Source organism: Prionailurus viverrinus, chromosome A2, assembly GCF_022837055.1.
Source record: "Prionailurus viverrinus isolate Anna chromosome A2, UM_Priviv_1.0, whole genome shotgun sequence".
In the NCBI taxonomy this organism is placed as follows: domain Eukaryota; kingdom Metazoa; phylum Chordata; class Mammalia; order Carnivora; family Felidae; genus Prionailurus; species Prionailurus viverrinus.
Genome location: NC_062562.1, coordinates 168,975,167 through 169,001,113, shown reverse-complemented (window position 1 = coordinate 169,001,113; position 25,947 = coordinate 168,975,167). Strand labels below are relative to the sequence as shown.

At 54.4% G+C, this 25,947-nt stretch overlaps 1 protein-coding gene across 2 annotated transcripts in view; it reads left to right on the top strand.

The window, feature by feature from the left end:
• PTPRN2 (protein tyrosine phosphatase receptor type N2) overlaps positions 1–25,947 on the top strand; it is an 805,972-nt gene that overhangs the window by 346,318 nt on the left and 433,707 nt on the right. The window contains exon 10 of one of the 2 annotated variants that reach the window (XM_047850353.1): positions 10,775–10,861. The exons of the other annotated variant lie outside the window; for it this stretch is intronic. Coding sequence (XP_047706309.1) covers positions 10,775–10,861 — 87 coding nt within the window. The remainder of the gene's footprint in view (positions 1–10,774; positions 10,862–25,947) is intronic. 2 annotated transcript variants of the gene reach the window in all.

Here is a 25,947-nt window from a genome sequence, read left to right as displayed (position 1 = left end):
TTTGTCTAGTTTATTTATCTTTTAAAAAAATCAGCTCTTAGTTTCATTTATCTTTTCTATTGTCTTTTCAGTCTCTATTTCGTATACTTCTGCTCTGATCTTTACCACTTCCTTCCTTCTGATAACTTTGGCCTTCATTGATGCTTCTTTTTCTAGTTCCTTGAGTTGTAAAGTTAGATTATTTGCAATCTTTCTTTTTTCTTAATGACGGTATTTGTCACTGTAAACTTTGCTCTTAGAACTGTGGTTGCTGTGTCCCACACATTTTGGTATCACATTTCCATTTCATTTGCCTCAAGGTATTTTTTATTTCATCTTTGACCCATTGGCTGTTCAGGAGCATATCACTGAATCTCCATATACTTGTGAATTTTCCAGCTTTCTTCTTTTTTTTTTTTTAAGTTTTATTTGTTTAAATAATCTTTACATCCAATACGGGCTTGAACTCATGACCCTGAGATCAAGAGTTGTATCCTCTACTGACTGAGTCAGCCAGGTGCCCCATCCAATTTATTCTTATAATTGATTTCTTGTTCCATACCATTGTGATTGTAAAAGACGCTTGATATGATTTCAGTCTTACTAAATTTATTAAGACTTGTGTGTGGCCTGTCATATATTTGTCCTGGAGATTGTTCCACGTGTGATTCAAGAAGAATGTGTCTTCTGCTGCTGTTGGGTGGAATGCTCTTTATGTATCTGTTAGGTCCTTGTGGTCCCTGCTATTATTACTTTGCTATTTTTCCCTTCAGGTATGTTAATATTTGCTTTACATATTTAGGGGCTCCTGTGTTGATACATAAATACTGACAAATGTCGTATCCTCTTGATGATTTGACCCCTTTATTATTAAATAATACTCTTTTTTGTGTTTTGTTACAACTTCTGGCGTAAAGTCTGTTTTGTCTAACGTAAGCTTATCCACCCTTGCTTTCCTCTGGTTTCCCTTTTCATGGAGTATCTTTCTTTATGCCTTTACTTTAAATCTGTCAGTGCCCATAAAGTGGAAGTGAGTCTCTTGTAGGCCACATATAGTTGGGTATTGTTTTTTGTCTTTTTTTCCTATCCATTCAGCCACACTATGTCTTTTGATCAGAGATTTTAATCCATTTACATTTAAAGTAATTACTGATAAGTATGGACTTCATATTGCCATTTAGTAAATTGTTTTCTAATTGTTTGTGGATTCCTTTGTTCCTTTCTCTTTCTTCCTTTATGATTTGATGATTTTCTGTGGTGGTATGCTTTGATTTCTTTCTCTTTCTCTTTTGTGTGTGTATTATAGGCTTTTTGGTTTGTGGTTACTGTTAGGCTTACATAAAATATCTTACACTTATAACAGTTTATTTCAAGCTGATAACAACTTTGAATGCATACAAAGCTCTACATTTTTGTACCACCTTCCTCATTTTATTTTGTTGATGTCAGTACTCTTTTTATAAAACTAACTCTAAGACATTGTGTACTTAGATTTGTGTTAAGCTGTTGGCAGTCTTTTCCCCAAGAATTTAGAGGATCATACTTATGGTGAGAGGTGCAGTCTCATCTTGATGTTAGAAACAACAAGTCATTTGAATACAACAGTTTTTTACCAGTTGTTGGTGGTTGTCAACAACTTTACCAGTAAGAGAAGTTCAGGATTATTGGCACCTCCTGATGAATCTGCACATGGTTTAGAAGGCTGTGGGCTCAGCAGTCAGAACAATTCAGTTTGGTTGCACAAATTACCATGAGCTCATTCACTCATTCTTCAAACAACATTGGGCTTTATTTTTCCGCACGGAAGAAAGGCGATGCTGAATCAGAGTTGGGGTTTTTGAGTCGTGGCAGCTCCTCTCTCATCTCCCCTCATCAGAGATGTCTTTTCTCTGCAGTGGGGAGAATTCCTATGCGTTAGCCAAAGTCTAACTAGCTTGTAAGATTATTTAAATAGAACAAACATCAGTGTTAAGATAGCTAGAATAATTGGGGAATCCCATGAAAACCTCATTTTACCCATTGGTTTCAAATACCATCTCATCAAAAAAGTTCCTATCAAAATCGACCGATACCATGTTGCAATCCATCAATCATTTGTTTCCCTACCTTTGGTACATTTCCAAGTTAATGGGAAAATGTCCGAAATCAGGAAGTGAAGCAGCAGAGCTGCAAACAGTCACTCTTGAGCCTAGAGTCCTAGACGTCTGGTTAGCGGGGCCACCTGGGCCCAGAAGGAAGATACAGTAACACTGTCACCAAGATAAGACATAGAGAAATTAGGGGTACGGCCGCTCTTCACAGGTAAGGATGCAGGCGTTACCTGGACGGCCCCACAGTCTGCCACACTCACTGACGAGTAACACGTAGGTTTGGGGATTTACTGGTGACACGACCCTGGGCATGAGCTTAACTTTTCTAGTCCCAGTTTTTACTCCTTTATTTTTATCTTTATTTATTTATTTATTTTATTTTGAGAGAGAAAGAGACAGTGTGAGCTGGGAAGGGGACAGAGAGAGAGAGGAGAGAGAGAAAATCCTAAGCAGGCTCTGTGCTGTCAGTGCAGAGCCAGGACTCGGGACTCCAACTCACGGACCATGAGATCATGACCTGAGCCAAAACCAAGAATTGGATGCCTAACTTCTGAGCCACCCAGGCTCTCCTCCACTCCTTTAAAATGAGGCTCACAACAGTACCTTCCCCCCGGGTCTGATGTGAGCACTAAGTCAGACTGCTGCGTGGAGTCCCAGCACTGTGGCGAGCATGAGGAACGCCTTCAAGGGCTTCCGCTACTCCTAACATTTCCGACCTGTAAGTTATTTCCACTGTTTGTTTTCAGGGTGGCTCTCCACAATTCCCTTCCCATTGAACACATTCAGGGTTTCTATCTTTTCACCTGTCCCTTCATTCCCTTGGTGATTTCAGGGCACGGCAGAAGTCCACAGTGCTACGTGTGGCATCGTGAGGCCATCATGGAAAATGGGGATACTCTCATTTCTCTTACAGGCTTCCCAGCACGTGAATGGACGGAATGCTGCAGATTTCCCCTTTTTTACCCATTTAGTAGGTCCTCAGGAGCATCTGCCTTCAAAATGACTCCACGGTAGTATTAACATGCCACTGTGCTTCCGAATAGAAAAGCGGAAGAGGAGATACTGGTTAGCTTTTGAAAACCCTCTCTGCCACTCGAGGTCAAGGCAGGCGGCGAGGACCCAAGCCGCGGGCAAGGCTTGTGCCTCTCGCTCGCGACAGCATCGGGTGTCCAGGTAATCAGGGTGACGGCTGTCACAGACACACAGATGGAATTGCATGTGCCATATCCGTCCATTGATTTTTGAGATTGACTCCAACTGCTTTCTGAGGAAGTTCAGACTATGAGATGACAGGTGATGGCCACGTATTTTAAAAACAAACTGGAAATAACTGCATGCTCATTTTGAGCACAGACGGCACCACCTTATTGGTCTCACTATTGACTGGACCCTCTATTGTCATAGGCCCCTGGTGAGGTGGGAGGGGCTGTGGCGCTCATCACGCAGTCTGTGTAAGTGGAGGTCTCACTCATGGAGGCAGGTGGGTTCAGAAACATATTCTGGGCTGGCGAATTTCATCATTATCTTCGAGGCTGGTTCCAATAATCTCGTTATGGAGAAGAGTGTTGGTTTTCCGCATTGAGGGGCGAAGAATGTAGGGTCAGGAGATGGTCATGAGGCTAAAGTGAGTCTGGGACTCACAGTGGAGCCTCTGGGCTCCCCATCGTATCATGTCACCCTTTGCTCTAAAGAGACTGGAGCACAGAGTTCATGGGATCTGGTAGCACACTTGGTTGGGAAGCCGGTTTATGTTCAACACGGAGCAGTGGGCCTCGGAGGTACAAAAAAGGAGAAGGTGCGGTTTGTGCCTCACGGAGTCTGCAGTCTGTGGAGGGGGATCGGATTAAAACATGTGAAGTAATTAAGAGACCTTCCCTAATAAGTGGTGAGCTGGGTGCCTCTGAATCAAAGCAGAGCAGGTTTTAGGGAAAGAGGGGCCTCGTGGGCCCATCGGGTAGAATAGGAAGGGCCTTGTTCGTGGCCAGGATCGGGGGAGGAAGCACGGCCTGGCTTGTGGGTGTGGGGCTGCGAGGCACTGAGGGAGAGGTGGCTGGGCCGACTGGGGCTGAGGGTCATGGGAGGAAGGGGAGTCACCGGGCAGGCAGGTGGCCCAGGTCGTGTCGATCCGGGAGCGTGTGTCATCACCACGACCCTCACTGGTTTTAGGGCCAGCACTCCTCCTGGTGAGTAAGTCAGCATGTATGTATGGATAGGCCTACTCCCTTGTCTTGTGCACAGGCCCCCATGCAGGTCCCTCTCAATGTACCTACAGGTGTGTGCACACCTGGGGAGCCCATTGTGTGTATGTGCAGCCCGGGGGAGTCCTTACTGTCTCATCAAACACCGCCTCTTCCTGAGGAGCCCAGTGTGTGTGTGTGAGTGTGTGTGTGTGTGTGTGTATGCGTGCACACACATGCACACGCAGGTGTGTGTGCATGTGCAAGTGTATGTAGGTGTGTATGCAGGTATGTGTGCAGGTGTGTATGTGCAAGTGTGTAGGTGTGTGCACACGCAGGTGTGTGTGCAAATGTGTCACACAGATGTGGGTGGGTGCGTGAGCAGGTGTGTGTGCATGAAGGTGTGTACGTGCAAGTGTGTAGGTGTGTGTAGGTGTGTATGCAGGTGTGTGTGTGCAGGCAGGTACATGCAGGTATGTGTTTACAGGTATGTATGCGCAGGTGTGTGCATGCAGGTGTGTGTACAGGCGTGTATGTAGAGGTGTGCACAGGTTTGTACACGCAGGTGTATGCGCGCATAGGTGTGTGTGTGCAAGTGTGTGTAGGTTTGTGTGCATGCAGGGGTGCGCATGCAGTGGTGTGTGTGTGCAAGTGTGTATGTGCAGGTGTGTGAACACGTGTGTGTGTGTGTGTGCAGGTGTGTGTGTGCAGCCCAGGGGAGTCCTTACTGTCTCATCAGACACCTTCCTGAGGAGTCCTGTGTGTGTGTGTGTGTGCGTGTGCGTGCGCGTGTGCATGCAGGTGTGTATGTACAGACGTGTATGTACAAGTATGTGTGGAAGTGTGTATGCACAGGTGTGTGTGTGCAGGTGTGCACGTGCAGGTGTGTGCACACACAGGTATGTTGTGTACAGGTGTGTGAGCAGGTGTGTGCGCAGGTGTGTATGTGTGCATAGGTGTGTTTGTGTGCAGGTGTGCGTGCACAGGTGTGTGTGTGTGCAGGTGTGTATGTGCAGGCATGTACATGCAGGTGTTTACAGGTGTGTATGCGCAGGTGTGTACATGCATATGTGTGTGCAGGCGTGTATGTAGAGGTGTGTGCAGGTTTGTACACACAGGTGTATGTGCGCACAGGTGTGTGTGCATGCAGGAGTGTGCGTGCAGGAGTGCGCATGCCATGGTGTGTGTGTGCAAGTGTGTAAGTGTAGGTGTGTGAACACGTGTGTGTGTGTGTGTGTGTGTGTGTGTGCACTTGCAGGTGTGTGCGTGCAGCCCAGGGGAGTCCTTACTGTCTCATCAGACACCTCTTCCTGAGGAGTCCTGTGTGTGTGTGTGTGTGTGTGTGTGTGTGTGCGTGCACGCGCACACGTGCAGGTGTGTATGTACAAACATGTATGTGTGGGTATGTGTGCGTGTATGCACAGGTGTGTGTGTGCAGGTGTGCACGTGCAGGTGTGTGTGCACGCACAGGTGTGTTGTGTGCAGGTGTGTGCAGGTGTGTATGTGTGCATAGGTGTGTTTGTGTGCAGGTGTGCATGCTCAGGTGTGCGTGTGCAGGTGTGTGCGTGCAGCCTGGGGGAATTCTTACTGTCTCATCAGACGCCTCCTTTCCCTGAGGAGTCCTCTGTGTGTGTGTATGTGCGTGAGTGTGTGCACATGCAGGGGTGTGAGTGCAGGCGTGTATGTGCAGGCGCGTGCGTGCAGGTGTGTGTGTGCAGCCCAGGGGAGTCCTTACCGTCTCATCAGATGCCTCTCTCTGAGGAGTCCTGTGTGTGTGTGTGTGTGTGCATGTGCCGGTCTGTGCATGCAGGTGCGTGCATGCAGGTGCATGCATGCAGGTGTGTGCGTGCGTGCAGGTGCATGTGTGCAGGTGCGTGCGTGCAGGTGCGTGCGTGCAGGTGTATATGTGCAGCCCAGGGGAGTCCTTACTGTCTCCTCAGATTTCTCCTCTCCCGGGCCACGTGGAGCTACTTGCCTTGCCCATCGTCACCACAGGGCCAGGACTCCAGTTTGGATTCTCTTCTCAGAGCACAGGGCCGCGTGGGGGGTAGGCCATCAGGGAAACCAGCGTTCGCGGCCCCGCGGTAGCCGGGAGGCTCCCGCACATCCACCACTGACAGCATCCTCAGCGGTGTGCAGGCACGTTTGCAGGCAAAGCACGTTCTGAGAGGTCACAAGAAGAAAGATGGTCCTGACCGTGCGGCCTGGGCTGCCAGCCCCACGTGGGGGACAAAGGAGCAGGACAGTGAGCTGGGTGGGGCCCCGGGGGCACCGTCATCGCATGCAGCATCAGCCTGAGCTTTGTTTTCCTACCTCAGTACCTAGTGACGTCATCTCACGGCCGGTTTCCAACTGTCATTCAACTCAGCCTTGTGCCTGCTGCTGCCCCTTGAAATGAAGCGCCTCATTGGCCGTTTATGTGTGTGTTCCTATCATCCGTTCAGACTCTCCGGGATCCAAGGGTGCGGGGCCAAGGCCCTGTGGTTCTGACCGTTCCTCCAAGCACGCCTGTGTTCCACTTGCTGGACGCACAGGGAGCCGGATGTGGGAAGGGACCTCGCTTTGCGGAGAAGGGATCTCGTTTGTGGAAACCTCAATGCCTTCACCTCTGTCCTGAGGATCTGTGGGGGGCGTTCAGGGGTAGGGGTGAGAAGTGAGGGGAGTAGAGCGTGGCCAGCCAGCAGCAGCCAGAGTGCGCACGTGTCCCTGGGGTCACCACCCAAGTGCATTTCCAGGGTCTCAGCCCGGTGCCCTGGGGCATGTTCTGGCAGCCAAGGCTTCTGCAGGTGTTTCCGAGCCGGGAGCGCCTGTGCATAAGGGGAAGCCCCTTCTAGCTGTTTCTTTCAGGAGTGTTCTGATTGCCTGTCCCCAGGTGGACCCTGTTCTCTCCTCTCTCTGCGAGAAAAGCAACCCAGCAGCTCTTGGCTTCCTCTCTGGGGATGTCGTGTCTGCTGGATTACATTTGCACGTTCTGTTCCACCTTCTGGAATTCCAGTGTTACGACTCTGGGTTTTTTCACAAGTAGGAGACTTCTTATGGTCCCGCTGTTGACTCTGATGCCTTTGTGGGTGACCCGTGCAGGCAGTTACCGTCTATGCATGTGGATGGCACCGAGCATGGCCTCATTCATCTCTGTTGTGTGACACTGAGAGGAACAGCACCCCAAATGGAACAGCTGAGGCCGTGTTGTCTGAGGCGGTCACCAGAGCAGCGTTTGTCGGGACTTGTCTCCACACTGCCTTTCAGACCCTGGCTCCCCAGTGCCCTTTGCAGGCTGGGGGGTGTTGGAGGATCCGGCACAGCCTGGGCACAGAATGTGTCCCCTCTTGGGGCACAGGCAGTGGAGCGGGCAGGAAAGGAAGATGGGAGGTCCTCCTGTTTCAAGGACAGTCGATTATCTGTTTTGTAAAATGACACAGAAAACCACCCTGAGAAGCCACTGACCAAGAACAGGTCCCGGCTCTCCCTGGAGAGACGGGTGAAGACAGGTGTGCTCGTGTGGGTCCAGGGAGGAGCTCAGATAAGTTCCCACACGGAGCCGCCCCAGAAGTGTGTCCGTGAGGCTGGGATTAGGCTGTTAGTAATCTGGGGCCTCAGGCTGGAAAGTCGTGCGAGTTTTAAGGGGCTTGATTCACACAGTAGCTTCTGCCTGCTGGGTGGGCCTCCTTTACCGACGTACATGTTAGCGGGGTTAAATGTCGGACTTTCTGACACTTTCCTGTGTATTCACTCGTTTGTGCCATTAATACATCCGTCACACCTGCTGTGTCCGCATGCGGGCGTCCTGGTGCAGGGACCGAGTCCCCCCTCAATGAGACCCTGGGACCCACAGAGGAGCCTGCATCTCAGTCCGGCTCTTGGTGCCGGAGAGGCGAGAGGAGCTAAGGTGTGAAGGCCTTGCCTGGCCGCACTCATTGGCCCGCCCTGAGAGGTCAGCGGGAGCCACCCTGGGAGCCGCCAGGCTGGCAGCGGGGGCAGCGGGGGCAGGCCATGGGCTCAGTGGTCAGGAGGGCTTGTGGGGGCCAGCCCCAGGAGGCAGAGCACGAGTGGTCGGTGACGCGAGACCTGGTCCTGGGCGGAGCCTGGCCTGGAGACGTGGCTTCCGTGCTCAGGGTGGCCTCATCAAGGCAGTCTCTCCCTTTTGTGGATACTCGTTGGCTGCGCGCCCTGTGCTGGGTCCGGGAGGGCCGGGTCGGGGAGGAGCGGCCTGGCCCCGGGAGGAGCGGCTGGGGAGGAGCGGCCTGGCCCCGGGAGGAGCGGCTAGTGAGGAGCGGCTGGCTGGGGGCCCTGAGGAGCAGAGGCAGTGGAGCTGTGCCTCCAGGCCCCGCTCACGTTGCCGGCGCACACAGCACGGGACAGGGCTTTGTGCGGCTGAGGTCCTTTCTCCAGAGCCTGACCTCTAATGAACACGCCTTCCTGGCATCGCTGCCCCCTGTTCTTGTGACCAGGAGCCCGTTCTCGAGTCTGCACACACCCCCGTGGCCTTTCCCCAGGGTGGTGTAAAGTCCCAGCAGACTGTCGAGATACAGACCCTCCCGGGGCTCTGGGCTCCAGCCCGCAGCTCCGGGTGGACAGGCAGGGAGTGATGATGAAGACACAGAGGTTCCAGGTGGACTCCTTCCCCAGTTGGCATCCTACCTCTGGTGGGCCTGTGACATGGGGTCTGATGTCCGGGGGGATTTCTAAGTGGGGTAGGGTCACGAGGTGGAAGGGTGCACACACCGATTGGAAAATGTACCCTTATTTTAAAGCACAGCGTGAACAGCCCCTGTGCGCTCGGGGACTTGGAGGACTTGTCTGTCCTTCACAGAAGGGCCCCCAGCCCTGGGGACCGCTCGCCCGCTCGAGAAGCAGGATGGAGGGACAGAACAGCACCCTGGGAGTTCACAAGAGGTCCAGAATGACGGGGTGAGGTGTGGGGAGCAGGCCTGGCCTTGGTAAAGAGGCAGCCACCGGCAGAAACCGGCATCTACAAGAAGTCCAGCTCCTGTCCCTGCCCAGAGAAGGTGGTGGGGGGCGGCTGGGTGCCAGCCTCCCCATGGGGAATGGGCGGTCAGCCTCAGGGGCGGCCGCACTTGCGTGGGAAACCCCGGGGTACTTGCAGGGCAAGCCACACCTTCCCAACCCAGGCCGGCTTCTTTGTCTCCACCTGAGACCTCGGGGGGTCCTCGGCCCCTCTGCCGGCTCCTCCTGTCCCCAGGGATTCTGTCCCCAGGGAATCCCGCTTTAGCTACCGTCCCCACCTGCTCACCAGCCCTGGACATGTCTCCTCTCGTGCGGCTCTGGGCTGCGGTGAGCGCTCACCTCCCCAGCGTAGATGCTCCGTTCGGGCTCTGTTGTGAGGTGCCCACGGTGGAATCCCCCACTTTTCCTTCCAGTGGCTTCTCCGTCTTGCGTGCTCCCGGGTCACCTGCTGGTGTCGACAACCCCTCCCCCCCACTACCGTCACGTATCCCAAGCCTGCAGGCCCCACCTGCACCCTGCACCCCATCAGCCCTTGGAGCCACAGGAACCCTGGATGCTTCCAGAATCATCTCTGTGTGTGTCCTCTCCCTACAAGGACACCGGGGACGTTGGATTAGGAAGCACCCTGCTGAGCTCATCTTCGCATGGTGGTCGGCGGTGACCTCTGTCCACGCAAGGTCACATTCTGCATCTCTGGCTGTAGGCATGTGTGGAGTTGGGGTGACACCGTTTGATGCCCGGTTTGTCTCGGGGCCCGTGTGCTGCCCGCACATAGCCCCGGGAGGGCAGGGCTCCGTCTGCCCCTGGCCGCCCCGGCCGGTCTTCCCGCATGTTTGCCAAGGGGGCGAGCAGTCAGCCGGCTTGAAACCCCTGCTGCGTGGCAGTTTTTCCAGGACAGCGTGACGGAATATTCCACGAAATGCCGCTAAGAGGGTTTCACAGGCAAGGCACGAGTTACGGCACCGTGTGCTGGGATTCAGGGCGTGTAACGGGAGCTCTGAGCTCCACGGTGACCGTGGAGCCGGCCGTCCTGCAGGCCCGGGGCACGCTGTCTTGGAGCACACGTGTCCCTTTCAGGGGTCCCTGCGGGGCGCCCATCGGTCTCACTTTACCTTCGAGTGTGGCCCACTCGCATATCTGCCATTGGCACATCACTCATTGTAGAGACGAGTCCATTTAAAAAATGTGTGCTTCCTTTGTCCTGAAATTTGATCTTCAGCATCTGCCTCCCTCCGTGTCCTGTCTCTCCTCTCCTTCTCGTCCGCCCTCCACTCCCACCCTCCCTATTACATTTTTTATTGAAGGCTGAGATGAGCCGTCACTGCATCATGGACCCATTACGCGTCTAACAATTCCATTTGCACTGTATTGTTTGTCTCGTCGCTGGGAAATTCGGGTGATTCATCATGCCTGAAGATGCACCTGATCCCGGCTGCCCTGAGAGCCTGGCCACTGTGTGACGGGAATACCGCAGGCGCCACGGCGGGGGCACGGGGGGACGTGCAGCTTCTCAAGTGTTGATGAGTTCCATTTTGTAACGCTGCCCCCCGCTCTCCTCAACAGCCCCCTGAGCCCAGAAAAGGGGAAGGAGCTGATGGAGGGCGTGGCGCAACTCCTGGAGGTGCCGATGAGTGTCTTCGCAGACATCGTGTGAGTGTCGGGTGCGGGGCCCTGGGGTTTTATTCTCTGCTCACATCGGGTTCTGTTTCATAAATTGGTTTGCAAGGGAAAGAACTGTGTGCCTGGGGTTCTTGTTAATTATATCAGAGAGAAACAGTTCCGGAAAGAAATGGAAAGGAAATTCCAGGTGGGTTTGGTAAGTTATTTAAGCGCAGAAGGAACTAGAGTGTAATTGTAAAAATTATAATCTCCTGGAAAGGCAGGGCCCCCTGGGGCCGTGGTTCTCAGCCCTGTTGCACCTAGAATTGCCTGGGAGGCTCTAGAACGTTCTGGGGCCTGTGCCCCACCCCACTGCAGATGAGTCAAAGCCCAGGGGATGGCACGTGTCCGTGAAAAGTCAGCACTTATTGAGTGCCTACAGACCTGCCGGGTACTCGCTGCACCAAGGGGAAGAGCTGGGCCACCCCAGCACTGCCAGCCTGTCTGGTCATCAGTGGCCCAGCTGGGGCCTGGGGTGCTGACACGTGGCAAGTCCACAGTGTGGGGCAGGACTGCACAGAGCCGGGTACCTGGAAGTGTAACAAATGGAGTAAGTGAGAGCAGGTGTGGACAGACCAGCATGTCCCAGCTGGGGGGTCTGGACTGGAGGTCAGTTCAGAAGGCAGCGTCGGGACGCAGCAGTGCGTGTGCCGTGAGCCACTCGGCCCAGAGATAAAGGGCTCAGCCGAGACATCTGTTGATGCGAAAAGCTGGCCCTGGGCCTTCGGTCCTGGAAATACGGTTCCTCTGACCGTCTGCGAGTCTCCTACTCTGTGGGGCTTTCCAAGATCCATACCTGCTGCTGGTATTCGTTCCAAAGTTCGTCACCCTTCGTCGTGAGTAGGGAGGAGCCAGAAGTTGGGAGAGAGGGGCCAAGGCCAAGTCCTGGTCTGAACAGTAAGCCGAGATTCACTTCGCTGGGCTCCTTGCCACCGATGACAGTCCGCCCGTTCTCTCCAGCTAACGAGGGCCCTTGTACCATCTGCGCACCGGCGAACGTGACCGTCCACAAGATGCAATGTTTCAACAAGGATCTACGAGCGCCAGGCCACGGGTGGAGCAGAGAGCATGACATTTCAGCAGAAACAAATGCAGGACAGAGCTGGGAAAGGCCGGGCTGCCCTGGTTCATGTGGAAAGGAAGGGACTGAGGCCGCGAGGTCCAGAGAGGAGGCGCCCGGCCAGGACGGAGGAGCTGCCTACAAGCAGGGGGGCTGCGTCCCGTGCCAACAGCCAGGGCAGCTCGGGGGGCCCGCAGGCCCTCGTGAGGAGCTCAGCTTTGCTTCCGTGTGCTGGGAAGCCACTGGACAGCTTTCGTCAGGAGAGTGTGTCTCTAGCTGCGCCCACAGTGAATGACAAGGGACACGAATGGAGGCCCAAGTGACTTGGGGCCACTGAGGTTTCTGGGTGAGAGGTGGTGATGCCCACCCCATCCCGGCTGGGGTTTGGGCCTCGGACAGGGAATCATGAATGTGGGCCGTAGCTTTGAGACTGGGAGTCACCATGTCTGCTAAAACCACACGCCGGCCCTCCGGGGGCAGCTCCCATCCCCGCCCGGCACCTCGCAGGCCCTTTAGGATTGTCCTTTGCCAAAGCACATTCCGTTCCACGCAGGATCCCTTGGCAGCTCTGTGCGGGCGTCTGGGCACTGCCCATCTGTATGCGGCCCTGCAGAAGGGGTGAGGCCGTCCAACTCGGGAGCTCAGTGTGAGCACAGCCCAGGCAGGCGGGCACTGGCCCTTTGCCCCCTGCATGGTCTCCACAGGCTGCGGTTAAACAGGACTGCACACACAGAGAGCCAGTCCTGGCTGGTCCCTTCGAGGAAGCAGAGGGAGATTTCCCGAGCACGCCTACCCTGTCCCTGCCCGCACCCCATGCATGGCTGGTCATTTTCGGTCTTCGCCACCAGACCCCAAGGTCAGGGGTCACAGCAGTCACTGACACATGTTCACGTGAGGCAGCCAGCACAGTGACTGCACGGCGTGGACATGCATCCCATGACAGGGGCACCTGGGTGGCTCAGTCGGTTGAGCGTCTGACTCTTGATATCGGCTCAGGTCATGGTCTCACAGTTCGTGGGTTCAAGCCCTGCACTGGGCTCTGCGCTGAGAGCACGGAGGCTGCTGGGGATTCTTTCTCTCCTCTCTGCCCCTCCCCTGCGTGCGCACACTCTCTATCTCTCTCTCTCAAATAAATAAATTTTATTTAAAAAATAAAAAATTTAAAAAAATGAAAAAAATAAAAATACATACATTTAAATGCCCCCATACCAGAATGAGAGATGACACGGTGTGGGCCTGGCACCCACACTGCCCTCAGCAGCAGCGGGTCGTTCCTCACATTCCTCATCCCTCTGTCCACGGGAAGGGACAGAGTCTGGCCTGTGCTTCCTTAGGCCTTGGAACTTCACCTGCTGGTGTGAGGGCTCGTGTGCCACTGAGGGAGTAAATGAATCGGTGCCTCTGTCGTTACCGTTGAGAATGTCCCGGGAGCAGTCAGGGCAGGAAATAATAAGAAGGATTTGCATCTCCAGGAGGAGCTCGCAGCCAGGGTGGCCTGCACAATTGGAGAATGTTATCATGGCTCAGGCCCATTATTGAGAAAATTAGACGAAAACGTAATCACACGGAGAGACTTCAGAGTAAAACTTCGTCTGGCCCACTGGGGACTGAATGGATTGAATTTTCATTATTTCCTTTTGCCTTCGTGGTGATTGTGTACCAGATAGAGGGCAGAGGTCCCTTCACTGGGGGGGCTTTGTGTTTCCTGGAGACTTGCCCCCCCCCCCCCCCCCCCGGCTTCTGGGTGAGAAGTCCGGGGTGTGTTTGCACCATGACCCAGGCTCAGGGCTGCTGATGTGGTGGGGGTGGGGAGAGGGGCATCCTCAGGACAGATGGGAGCACGGCGAGCTGGGAGCCCCAAGGTGGGTCAGGTGGGTGTGGCCCCGAGCCCACCGCCGAGGAGGGGCAGTACGCCTGGGCCAGGCCGGAAGCCCACCGTGGTGGCCTGCTTCATCGCCCAGCCCCAGGGGCAGATCCCAGGGGACGAGCCCACTGAGCAGAACACGCGGGACTGAGCCTTTTACACAAGGCAGCTGCTGATGACGTCTCCATGACGTCCATAGGCAGCTACGGTTTGAAGTCCCCTCCTGGAGAGAACATGACACGGGTTTCCAAGGTCCAGAAGCATGTTTAGCCCTGGGCAGAGTCTGGATGCCATGTCCCCTGTTTCTACATTGCCCACCTGCCACCTAGATTTCTCCACATTCTCAGCAAGGTGGTCGGCTTCTAAGAGACTCTCAGAGCAGCTGCAGCAGGGCCAGGGCCAGGGCTAGGCCAGGCAGACTTGGGGACTGGAGGGGCTTCTGGGGGAAGGGGTGTCAGGACCAGAGGGACGTCTGCTGGGGGGGGGGGGTGTCCGGTGGGGGTGTGTCTCGTGGGGGGGAGTTCCTGTGGGGGGCATGTCAGGACTGGAGGGGCATCTGCTGGGGGGGGTGTCTGGTGGGGGGTGTCTGGAGGGGGTGTCCAGTGGGGGGGTGTCTGGAGGGGGTTTCCTGTGGGGGGGATGTCAGGACTGGAGGGGCATCTGCTGGGGGGGTGTCCGGTGGGGGGTGTCTGGAGGGGGTTTCCTGTGGGGGGCATGTCAGGACTGGAGGGGCATCTGCTGGGGGGGTGTCTGGAGGAGGTGTCCAGTGGGGGGGTGTCTGGAGAGGGTGTCCTGTGGGGGGCATGTCAGGACTGGAGGGGCATCTGCTGGGGGGGGTGTCTGGTGGGGGGGTGTCTGGAGGGGGTGTCCAGTGGGGGGGTGTCTGGAGGGGGTTTCCTGTGGGGGGGATGTCAGGACTGGAGGGGCATCTGCTGGGGGGGGTGTCTGGAGGGGGTGTCCAGTGGGGGGGTGTCTGGAGAGGGTGTCCTGTGGGGGGCATGTCAGGACTGGAGGGGCATCTGCTATGGGGGGGGTGTGCGTGGAGGGGGGGCATCTGGTGGGAGGACATCTGATGGGGGGTGTCCTGTGCAGACATCTGCTGGACGCTGGCTGCAGTCCCTCTGTCCCAGGCCTGTACCTTGGGTCTGCTCCTGACTTCAGGTCTCAGACCTTCCCACACGAAGCCCTTTCGTGTTGGAGGAGGCTGGGGGCACGGAGGCGTTTCCAGGGAGCACCTTCTGGCCAAGCTGGTGGCCAGATCAAATCTTTCGTAAATGTCTTTTGCTACAGTCTCTTCCTTGCTGGGAAAACTGGGGGGTGGGCTTCCTGTGTCCTATGAGCCACATCTGACACCACCACCACCTTCTCTTTACGCCCTTGGGAATCCGGTCCGTGGCCGTCAAGTGGGTCGTTCCCTATGGCTGGAGATGCCCAGTCTTCCCTGCTCTTTATAGGGCTCATGTTTCAAATCTCACGCTGGGCCTCCTGGTGCCAGAGCCTTCTCTGCAGTCCCCCATCTGGCTGGCTCACGTCTGTGCCACACCTCTGGATCTTTACTTACTGTGTGTGTGCTGTGAACTTCGCTCCTCCCGAGGGGTGCATACCTGACCCAGCACAGTGGAGGCCTTGGAAGGGGGCTGCTGTGTGGCCACGGCTGTTCCTTGTTCCAGGAGAGGAAGAGGGGCCGCCGCGCAAGCTGGCGCTTTCAGAGACTGTCTACGTTTTTATGGAAGTACCAGTTGTACTTAATATGTTTTCTTAATGGTTATGTAGCTGTCAAATAAATTCCATTATTTCTTATTACATCATTAGAGACCATTAAAACGGCATTAGCATGCTGATGTAATTATGCCAGCAGACACACGACGGCCACAGTCATGATTTTATAATCTAATCACGGCTGTCCACCGTGGTGCTGATTGATGCACGGGCTGCCTCCTCCAGCACCGTCAGGTGGGCGGTGCCGTGGGACCCGCCATACAAAGGAGACTCCGTAGTCAGTGGGGGCTGCTGTCGGCGCTCGTCCTGAGCTTTGGATCAGCCCCGAGAAGGCTCGGATCAGCCCCGGGCACTGCGGGAGGCCAGCCTAATTCTGTGATCAATCTTCCTGTGTTCTCCTGATGCAAGAAGCAGTTTAGTTTCCCATCTGTGTGATTTACTGAATTGATGAAAATACAGTGCTCTTGTTTTCGAGACCGTTCCTGGAGGTGCAGCGGTGGGAACTCAGCACACTGACACTTTTCATTAGGGTCTCCTTGTACAGGGCCGGGGGATGCCCAGCGGGTCGATCCTGTGAGTCCCAGTGATGCTGAGGCCTACTTCATCCCTCCTTCCCATGCCTCGCACCCCCACCCGCTCCCACGCCTCCCTCCACGGGTGCGAGAATCCGTGGAAGGTCCCTTTCCTGGGGCAGAATTGTGTTTATTTGGCTCCTGTCTTGTCTCTCTGGTCTATGAAGACATTAAAGAGGAAGTTGGAGAAAGGGTCAGAGTGGCCTTCAGCTCGCTGGGTTGGCCCCTTTGGCCTGTAGCCCAAGTGATGACAAAGCCATGGATAATCTGGGGAGGTGCTGGGGCACTGCAAATTAACAGTGATAAAGATTATGCTTGGGGTCAACAACGTCACTCACAGCCGAGAGCCTCCAGCAATAAAACCCGGAACCGTACGGAGCCTCCCGTACGTGGTGGCCGCACCTCTACTTACTGTGTCCACTGCCCACACGCTCTGGTGGTCACAGGTGGATGCTGTCACCTTCCTCCACCTGAGTCCAGGATTTCCTCACTGACGCCACCTTAGAGGGGCAGAGAAGGAAGGGCCTAACGTTCAGGGTCCTGTCTAACTGGGACAGGGGCACTGGCCGTGCTCTGTGTGCACCTTGCAGATGGCCGAGGTCTGACCGAGGGGCTAGAGACAGCTACACTGTGGGTTCAAGGGTGTGTCACACTATGACGAGACTGCCCCAGCCCTATCTTCAGACCGAGGATGAGGCCGTGGGGAGGGAGGAGTGGGTCCGCTTGAGTGAAGGGTGGCCCTTTCTCGTGGTAAGTAAATCCCCCTGCTTTGGGTGATGATGTTTGTATTTAAAGTATTGGTTGAGCCCTTTCCTGTTGAGAAATGACATCTCAGCTCAGGAACAGGTTAAGTTACGTAGCCTTTCTAAACCTCAGGTTCCCTACCTGTAAAATGTGGATGGTCAGCACACGGTGTGGGCTGTGACGTGGGCCCTGCTCTCAGGAGGCCCTCTTTGGTTCCAATGCTCTTCTGTTGCCGTCCCTAAAGTCGCCATACGTTATTCTCCAACAGGGGCCCCGCATCTCCCTTCTGCGCTGGGCCCCCAGAAATTGCATAACCGGTTCTAAGGCTAATGGGATCTCTGCAGAGATCCTATGAGACATCCCAGAGCCAAGAGCTCATTAGGCGCTGCCTGCTGTGTAAGCATTCGGCTTGGCTAGCCTGTACCGTTCCGCTAGTATTTTTGTTGCTGTTACGGAGCTACTCTAACGGCTAGCTGTGAATAGGTCCGATTGCCAAGAATAACCCTTTCCCCAGGCTTGCACGAGCCCCCAGAGTGTGACGTGCTGGGCGGGTGGCATAGTTGTGTGTTGGACTAGACGTCCCAGGATTTAGGGCTCAGAGAGACACTGTGCTTCCTCCTAATAATCCCTTGATCCAGGAGAGGAGGGTCTTCATTTCTCCCGGGAGGCTGCTGTCCTTCAAGGCAGGGACTGGGCCTAGCACTCAGCGACGCATCTTCAGAGCCTAGGATGGTGTTGGGCACGTACCAGGTGCTGAATATTTGCTCAGTGACGGACTGACTGACTGAAAACGAGTCAGTCAGTCTGGCCTAAGTTTGTATCCGTCTTTCCGCTGCCTTAAGGTGTTGGGCAAGCCGCTTAAGCTCGCCTCGCCTGTTTGCTCAACTGTAGGATGGGCATCATGGCGCCTGCACGAGAGCTGTGGAGGGTTGAGTGCTAAGTGTGTGCAGACACTCAGCACTCCGTAGAGGGTGGCGCTCCATATATCGTAGACTATGAAAATGAAATGTTGTTTAAACCAAGAAATATGTGAACACATGAAAAAAGTTACACTGAAATAAAACGAAACACCGTGGTAAAATAGAAATTTTATTTATTGCCTGTGCTGCCAAAGCTAGAATTCTCTGCTCAGCTTCTTCTCATTTTTCTCGGGAGAACAAAGTAGAGCTCATTTTCACTCACCCGCCTCTCTCTCCGGAGTCAGAGACGCTGCGAGTACGCGTGCATCCTCACGACTACGGAGTGGGCAGGTCAGGACGCTTTCCTCAGGCCCCGTCCCGACGGGGTCCTGCCAGGAGTCCTGCCCCTCTCACCCGTGGGAACTGACACCACAAGGAAGGACAGGAGAAGTATACAAAGTGGCCCCAACCGGGAACACAGAGACTCGTTCCTGCGTGGAAACCGGCCCCGAGTGTTGTGTCACGTCGTGGGTTACAAACCGGAATATGTGTGCAGGCCGGGCATCCGGCAGCCCGGGTGTCCAGAGAAACAGAAACAAACCGAGAAACAGAACAGTGAGCCTCGGTGCCAGGGGACGCCCCTGCCGAGGGGCCCGGCAGGCTGGGAACCCCCGTTTCCCAGGAGGGAGGCTCCTGCCCGGCTTTGCTGCAGCACTCGACAGCCAGTGGCTTCAAGTCAAAGCCTTAGTGGGTGCCGGGGGTGCTCAGCCGGTTAGGTGTCTGACTTCGGCTCAGGTCATGATCTCGTAGTTCCTGGATTGGAGCCCCGCCTCAGGCTTTGTGCTGGCAGTGCGCAGCCTGCTTGGGATTCTCTGTCTCCCTCTCTCTCTGCTCCTCCCCCACGAGAAAACTTGAGTCCAAGTTTTCACGTGCTGCTTTTGTTTCTAAATGTTTGACACTAATAATTCAGTTATTTATTTGATTGTGAAAATCATTAATCCTCACGCACTGTGGGAGTCCAGCTGCCTTGGAAGATATGTCCCCGGGGCCCGTGGCCCTGCAGACGTGTTGGATGCGTGCTCTCCGGTCAGATGGGCACCCGGCCGTGCAGGCACCGCTGTGGGCGTATCGCAGGTTTCTTGGGACCAAACACGTCACCTCTCAGTTGTGGCCGGAAAACAATACATTGTTCTAGCAAGTAAAAATCAAGCAAATGCTTTAGAAGTCCAAAGGCAAAACATCAGTGTGGATTAATCTGTTTTCTTCCAAATACTCCATGGGAAGAAAAGAGTGCCAGGTAAGGCATTCCCTAGTGACAGAAGGAATTCCCAATCTGTACGTAATCACACAGTAATTGCGAATGGGAGACAACCTGTAGTAAAGCAGTTGCCCAACCCTTTAAGAAGATAAAGCATCATCCGTATTATGTTTCGATGAAGGCTTGTGTTAAGTTATCGTGCGGTAATTTTGTAAGTCTGTGTTTCGTCAAACAAATCAGAATTGATTCTCTCAGTCCTTCCTCTTTTGTGAACCCTCCATTTAGATATTTTGGAAAGCTATTGCCTGATGTTTGGGAGGCAGGAATATACAATTGTGCAGAAAGTGTGGTAATGGAAAGTCTGCTTTAGGAATATATGTGTGCATTATTTTGCTATTTCATGGAATTCTAGAATTTTGTAATTTGACATGGATGGAATGAGGCCTGCAAAGATGATTCTGTAACAGCCAGACATGAACTCGTTTTGCGTTGGTTTGCTGTTCATGGCTTGGATCAGTCCCCTACCAAACCGTGGAGTTAGGGACAGCTGACGAAAAAGACGAGGACGAACCTGGTGACCCCCAGAAGCAACTCAGGGTCAGTACCAGTGTGAGGGAAAGAAAGTGTGAGCAACGTGGTTCTGGGCCCTGTAGCCAGGAAAGGACGCTGGTGAAGGCCACCCATCCGCCATCGTCTGTCATGCATTCTGCATCCCCCACCACCCCTCCCGCTGCCCTCCCTCCCTCCATCCCATCTATCCATGTTACAGGTTTTACCCCAAATCCAGGATCAAATAGACAAAGCATAGGCCAGTGCATTAAGCCAAGGCAGAATATGCTGGTAAGAAACATTTTAATTAGATATTGTGATCTTCTTTTTATCCCCCAAAAGTCAAGGGGATCTAGTTCCTGAGGTTTATCTCTAAGTACAGAGTTAAGGGCCGTTTAGCCAGCGTTAATAAGGAAAACTGTAGTCAAGTTTGTTGTCTCTCTGTTAGACCTGATACAAATAATCCTGTGTCACGTGTAGCCTGTTATTATAGAGGAGAAACAACAGCCAAATTAAGTAAACAAAGTGGAACCCTCGACTGACAGGGATTTTTGTGTTCCACATTTTGGACACAGTGTTAACTCACAAGAAAAATAAGGTCTCACCGGGAATCTCCTGCCTTCCCCATTCTCACCTGAGTGGGTCTGGGCTCAGGCTGAGTCCAGTGTCTCACAACTCATAAGATTTGACTGTTGTGCGGTGGAAATTAACACGTAGAAGCCTCACCTGGTGACTCACGGTTATTAAGAAGATTCATATGTCAGCATCTCGATAGTATAAAGACAGAGCATTAGATTCTTGTTAAGTGTCTTCAGTGATAAAAATAGGGGGAAAAGGGACTTCTAAAGAGTCCTCATTTAAAGAAAAGACCATGTAACTCTCACCCCTAACACTCGGGTTAATGGGGGTTTTGTTTGTTTCATCAGCCTTAAATGATAGGATGGGGAATTCTGGAAAAACAGCAGTATGTCAGTATTAAAGTGCTAGAAGCTGCTTCTGTTGCTTGTTAGCATGTTCTGTGACCGTGTAAAAGAAAGTGAGTAATTATCGATATTCTAATCGATATATAGTTCTCAATGTTGTATAATCATATGTTGTAGATACATGAGCGTGTCACATATTGACCAGGTTATAGCCACTAGGAAGCATCGAGTGGAAACACTGAATTTAGAGCTCAAGACCACTTGTGTCTACGACGGAGACCGCCAGCTAGAACGGCAGGGCTGACGCACCCTTCACCTGCGTGCACGCACACCGTTTGCTTAAGTTGGTTGAAGGGAGTTCTAACTCAGTGAGTGCTGCTGGATCTCGGGGAGGTATCTTTTCCTATTCTTCCCAGCCTGACTCCTAACAATAATGTGCGGTTTTGTTCTCCTGATATGGTCTCCAGGAGGGGCCGCTGGAGCCTTGCACCAGTCGCACATGCCCCCCGGGGTTCTCTGGGCTGAGACCGTGAAGACTCTCTCTCCCTCGAGTCGGAAGGGTTTGTGTCTGGCAGGCGGGCTCCACCTGTCGGCATTTCTTCCACCATAAAGAGCTGTCCCCTCTCGCAGTAAGTGAATTTGACCCTCGGGAAGTCCGTGGCCCTGCAGGAAAGTGGACTCGTGTGACGCGTGCCGTCAGCAGAGCACCTCATGGTAGGTCGGGTGTGCCGTGTGTGACCAGTCTGCCCGTAGCGACTCCGTGGCCGTGAGCTCGCCATGCTAGAGCCGTGGGGTCGGCAGAGAAGTGGCTGATCTTGCCCCTCGTCTCCACCATGTTGTTCCAGACAGGGGATGACTGCCTGGGTCGGGGGCAGCATGGCGTGCAGAAGCACTGTGAGCCCACGAAGGCCTGCGAGTGTGGACCTCACGGAAGAGGCTGGAGGAGCAGCAGACCACTCTTGATGGGTGGGGGCGGAGGACGATGGGGTCAGTTAAGGGGGAGGTCCTGTGCCACCCGGCCAGCCAGACACCCTCCCCAGATGCACACCATTGTCCCTTGCAGGTGAAAGGGAGTCGTGTGCTGATGTCACATAGCAAGGAAGGACAGGTACACAGCTGGGTCATAAGCCCCTTAAAGTCTACGGTGTTAAATTGTAAAATGTGATAAAAACAATAAGGTCACTGACGTGTGTGAACGTGCTTAACACACACTAGGAAGCACCGTAGATCTTATTTGTGGTTCAATATTTGCGAACGTACCCGAAACCCCAAAATCAATATAGCGCTGTGTGGTCGCTCGAAGACTTGTTGCAGAGGGGTGAAAGTTTTGAGTTTCTCACCAGTACATTCCCAGCTGGGGTTGAACAAGGAGACACCTGCATTCTTACTTCGGCTCATATCGCAAACACGTGTCCGGTTCACTGTCCAGCGCTACGTTTTCTACATCTTTGTGCTTTTTGTTGGTGATTTCACTGTTTGGAACAGCCCCCAAGTGTAGTGCATCGTGTTCTTATGTGCAAGAAGGCTGGGCTGTGCCTTAGAGAAAATGCTGTATTAGAAAAGCCCAGTTCAGGCATGAGTTACAGCGTGGTAGGCGGTGAATTCAATGTTAAAGAAGCAATAAGTCTATCAATGGGGTGTCTTTAAACGGAAGCACACGTGAAACAAGGTGTCACGTACACTGACCGGCTGGGAAAATGGGACCAGAGTCTGGGCAGAGCCCAGCCCTCTGCTTCCCCAGGAGCCCTGCTTCGGTGTTCCTTAAATCCGCACTTGTGTTGACCGTATAAGACACAACTCCGCAGATAGCAGGAATGTACCGTAGTGTGTTTCCAACGGTTACTGGGTGAATCTGAAGGAGAGTCTGAAGGTCAAAGAACAGAATTGGTTTCTCTGTTTTGTAGTAAAACATAGGTCTTCCCTTATAACTTCATGTTCGTCTTTCTTTGCATCTGTTTCAATGATTTCTTCCTGATCTAAACACCAATTTTTTTGCATCGATAGAGTTGGAATATTTTGTTCTGTGTGAGAAACTCTCACTATTTATTAATAAGTGACTTTCTAAAAAAAAAAAGGCTTGTTTTGCAAGGCTCTAGGCATCTGTTTTATTTTTTATTTTCTGATTAAACACAGAAATTCCCCCTTCTGTGCCAGCATTATGCATATGGGGCTGTTTTCCCCAAGTATTTGAAGAAGCAGAGCTGAAGAAGGGGTAAGGACAGCCCAGGCCACATGGTCCTAGAAGACAGTAGCAGCTCCTGGCACCTCACTCCCACCGCATAACCTGCTCACACCCTACTTATCCTGAACTGTTTGGGCGCAGGGAGATCCTGCCGATCGAGTGTGGATGTGGATGTTGGGAATCCTGCTGCTGGCCGAGTTCCCCGCTGCAACCCGGGGCCAGCCTTACAGGCAGTTTCTGAGGACGGCTGTGTCGGGCCTTCGGGGTGAACCTTTACTGCTCCAGGCCTGGGAGAAAGACTGCCCCTGAGTTAGGACTGAGGAGCTGATGCGTGAGATTAGGAGAATGCCTCAGGACAGTCTTGCTGGCCTCAATCTCCAGCTGTCCACATGGGAACAGAAGTCCCGGCTGGTGACCACAGCCCCTTCCTGAGGGCCCCTGGAGCCCTGGCAGACCATAGGGCAGGGTCGAGGCACACCCTGCCAGTGGGGCGCCTCCCGCACATACTGCTTCCCGAGACTGGAGGAGACCCAGCAGGGCGGGGCGGGCGGCGGGGAGCTCCTGGCCGTTTCCTGATGCCGCATCGAGTGTATCCCTCTAGCTGATGTTTTAAATTCTTTCCCAACACAGCAATCCCTCTTTTTCTTGTCAGCCTCTGCTTCCCCTGGGCCTTCAGATTGCATGCCCCTGGGGTCTGGAAGGGAGAAAGCCGTCAGGGCTCTCGGATGAAGCCGTTTGTGTCCACCCACTGTTTGCAAACAGCCCTGGGCTCAGAAGCACCAGTTTATTGCAAGTCAAGGCAACCGATTAATATTACATCCCAGGGATCACGAAGTAGAAGAGGGGAAGGAAATGAATCACAGGTTGACCCCTGAGAGAATCAGCGTTTTGTGGTGATCCCTGTGCTTCTGCCGTGGTGCGTTCGGTCGCCGCTTCGGGCGTTGCTGCAAAGAGTTGTCAGATAAGTCCTCGTTTGGTTTGGGGATCTGACGCTCTCTGATGGCGGGTTCGCGGCGAAACCCAGCCCCTGCGTCCAGCTCTCGTGCTCACAGTGCTTCTTACTTCCGAAGCCCCTGGTGGGAGGCTCAGTGAGCGTCCGTGTGCTCCCGGCACGGCTCGGTGCCCCGAACCGGCAGGACATGGTGGTGCTTGGCCAAGGGGCAGCAGGGTCTCTGAGTGCAGTGGGCATGTGTGCGAAACATCTGGGGACGAGGCCGGTCTCCGCTCAGCCCCACACACCTGCCCTCCTTTCCCTTCCTCGTATCCGGGCCGCTGTGCAGCACTGGTCGTCTCGGGCACTGGCTGCCCACGGCAGCTACTCCGGGAAAGCCGGAGCCTCTGGGCCAGAGCCCGCCTCCCCACTTTACAGCTGGGCGCACTGAGGCCGAGGAGGTTGCAGGCCGAGCGGAGGGGACGTTGTAGACTTGTGGGTGGGAGCTTGGTGTAGAGACTTCCACGTTGCCACACGTCGGGGCAGGTACTGGGGAAGAGCAGGTCTGAGTCCCTGTCGTGGCCCGGGTTGGACCGCTGACCCTCCCTGAATGTCCTCTGCAAACTCGGGTTTCCTTCCTTCCCGAGAGACCCCAGAGAGAGGACAGGCCTGGTGGCCGTGCCGCCTCACCAGCCTGGGTTCTGAGAAGCCGACGCTCCGGTGCTTCCCGAGTTCCAGGCGCGTTCCCAGGTGTCAGCTGCGTCCCTTGCTGACCGCGCTGCCACCCACAGCTCCCTGCCCCTCCTGCCGGCCCCCAGGGAGTGGGGGGCAGGTGAATGCACTCTCCTCCACCACGTGGGTGAGCCAGGAACCGGGAAAGCCCAGGGGATCTTCAGAGGAAATTCTCTGCACCTGAGGGAGGATTTGGGTCTAGGGCATTCTTCCGCCTAGGAATTCTCGGGCGTTTAGATTAGACGGGGAACGTCATAGAAACGACACAGAACCCTCAGGTCCCGGTGTGAAGACCTGTTATTAGTGCCCTTTTGATGGCAGGTGGGGCCTATTCATGTGGATAAGGACCTTCTCTCAATGGAGAAGACAGCTGCACTCGGTCACGACTCGGTCACAGCTGTGACTCTGTCACATCCACCACGTGTGTGAGGCCCTGGCAGGGACGCTCCACGTGCCCCCAGAGAGCCAGCCGTTTGGGAAGCTGCAAATGTCCTACGAGACAGCTAACGTGCTCAGTGCCAGGAGGCTCTGCACCTGCCGGCGGATCTGGGAGAGGGGTCTGCCGTGGGTCAGAGTGTGGATGGGGGGGGGGGGTGGTCAGGCCAGAGGGGACTCTGAGCAGGGAAAGAGGCTCGAGCTCACCGTGCTGGGGGACGGCTATCGCTGGGATCTGGCCGGGCAGCTTCAGATACAGGCCCGGGAGCCTTAGACTGGCCCTTAGACTGTGTGTGTGGAGACAGCGGGTCTGGAGGGTGGGCGACACGTGCTCCTAAGGACGGCCCCCTGGGGGCACGTCGGGCCAGGACGCAGCCCGTGACTGGGGTCAGGGCTCTAACCACTGGCGGTGGGAACCAAGCAGGAAAGACGGACATGGTGGCGTTTTCGGGGAGTCTCAGCAGAGTTTTGTGACCGTGTAGACATTTCTTGCACGAAGAAATCGAAGAGAAAGTCCACGGGCTGGGCCACGGCTGCTTCACAAAGCTGGGGCTGATTCGAGGGTCTCCTTGGGCTTGAGGGGGTGCCGAGGCTCCTGTGCTGCTTTATGGGCCGGACACCGCGGGCTGCCCGCGAGAGGTGAGCCGGGCACTCCTGTGAGGAGCAGGACAGAAGTGGGACCGCGGTGTCCCGAGTGGGGGTCATGTCTGAATCCACAAGAACGCACGAGCTCAGAGCAGACCTGGTCGAGACCACGCGAGACCCAGAAGCAGCCGCTCGCCTCTGGACGGATGAGCACGGAAGGCAGGGGGGCCAGAGATGAGACGCCGAGCGGGGGCAGGTTTTCTTACGGCGGTTCGCTGCCAGTTTTGAGGGTGTCCCGATAACCTTCACGTGGCTCTCGTTGAGCGGCCTCGTTACTCTATTCTGACTCTTCGTGGTTTTCCTCGTGTCCGCGTTTTCAGCACCTTTAAAAATGACTGTCGCGACACTGACAGAGGTGGTGGAGAAGGTGGGACTGGCAGCTTGAGGAAGCATCCGGAGAGATGTGACTTACCAGCTGGAGGGGCTGTTGAAGGCCTGGCACCCGCAGTTTCCGGCGCCCCGGCACTGGGGCGGGACTGGATGTGCAAAGTCCCGCACACACAGTAGAGACCTAGCAGTGGCAGACGAGTGGTTTTGCTCTTCGAGGTGTTATTTTGGTCGTCG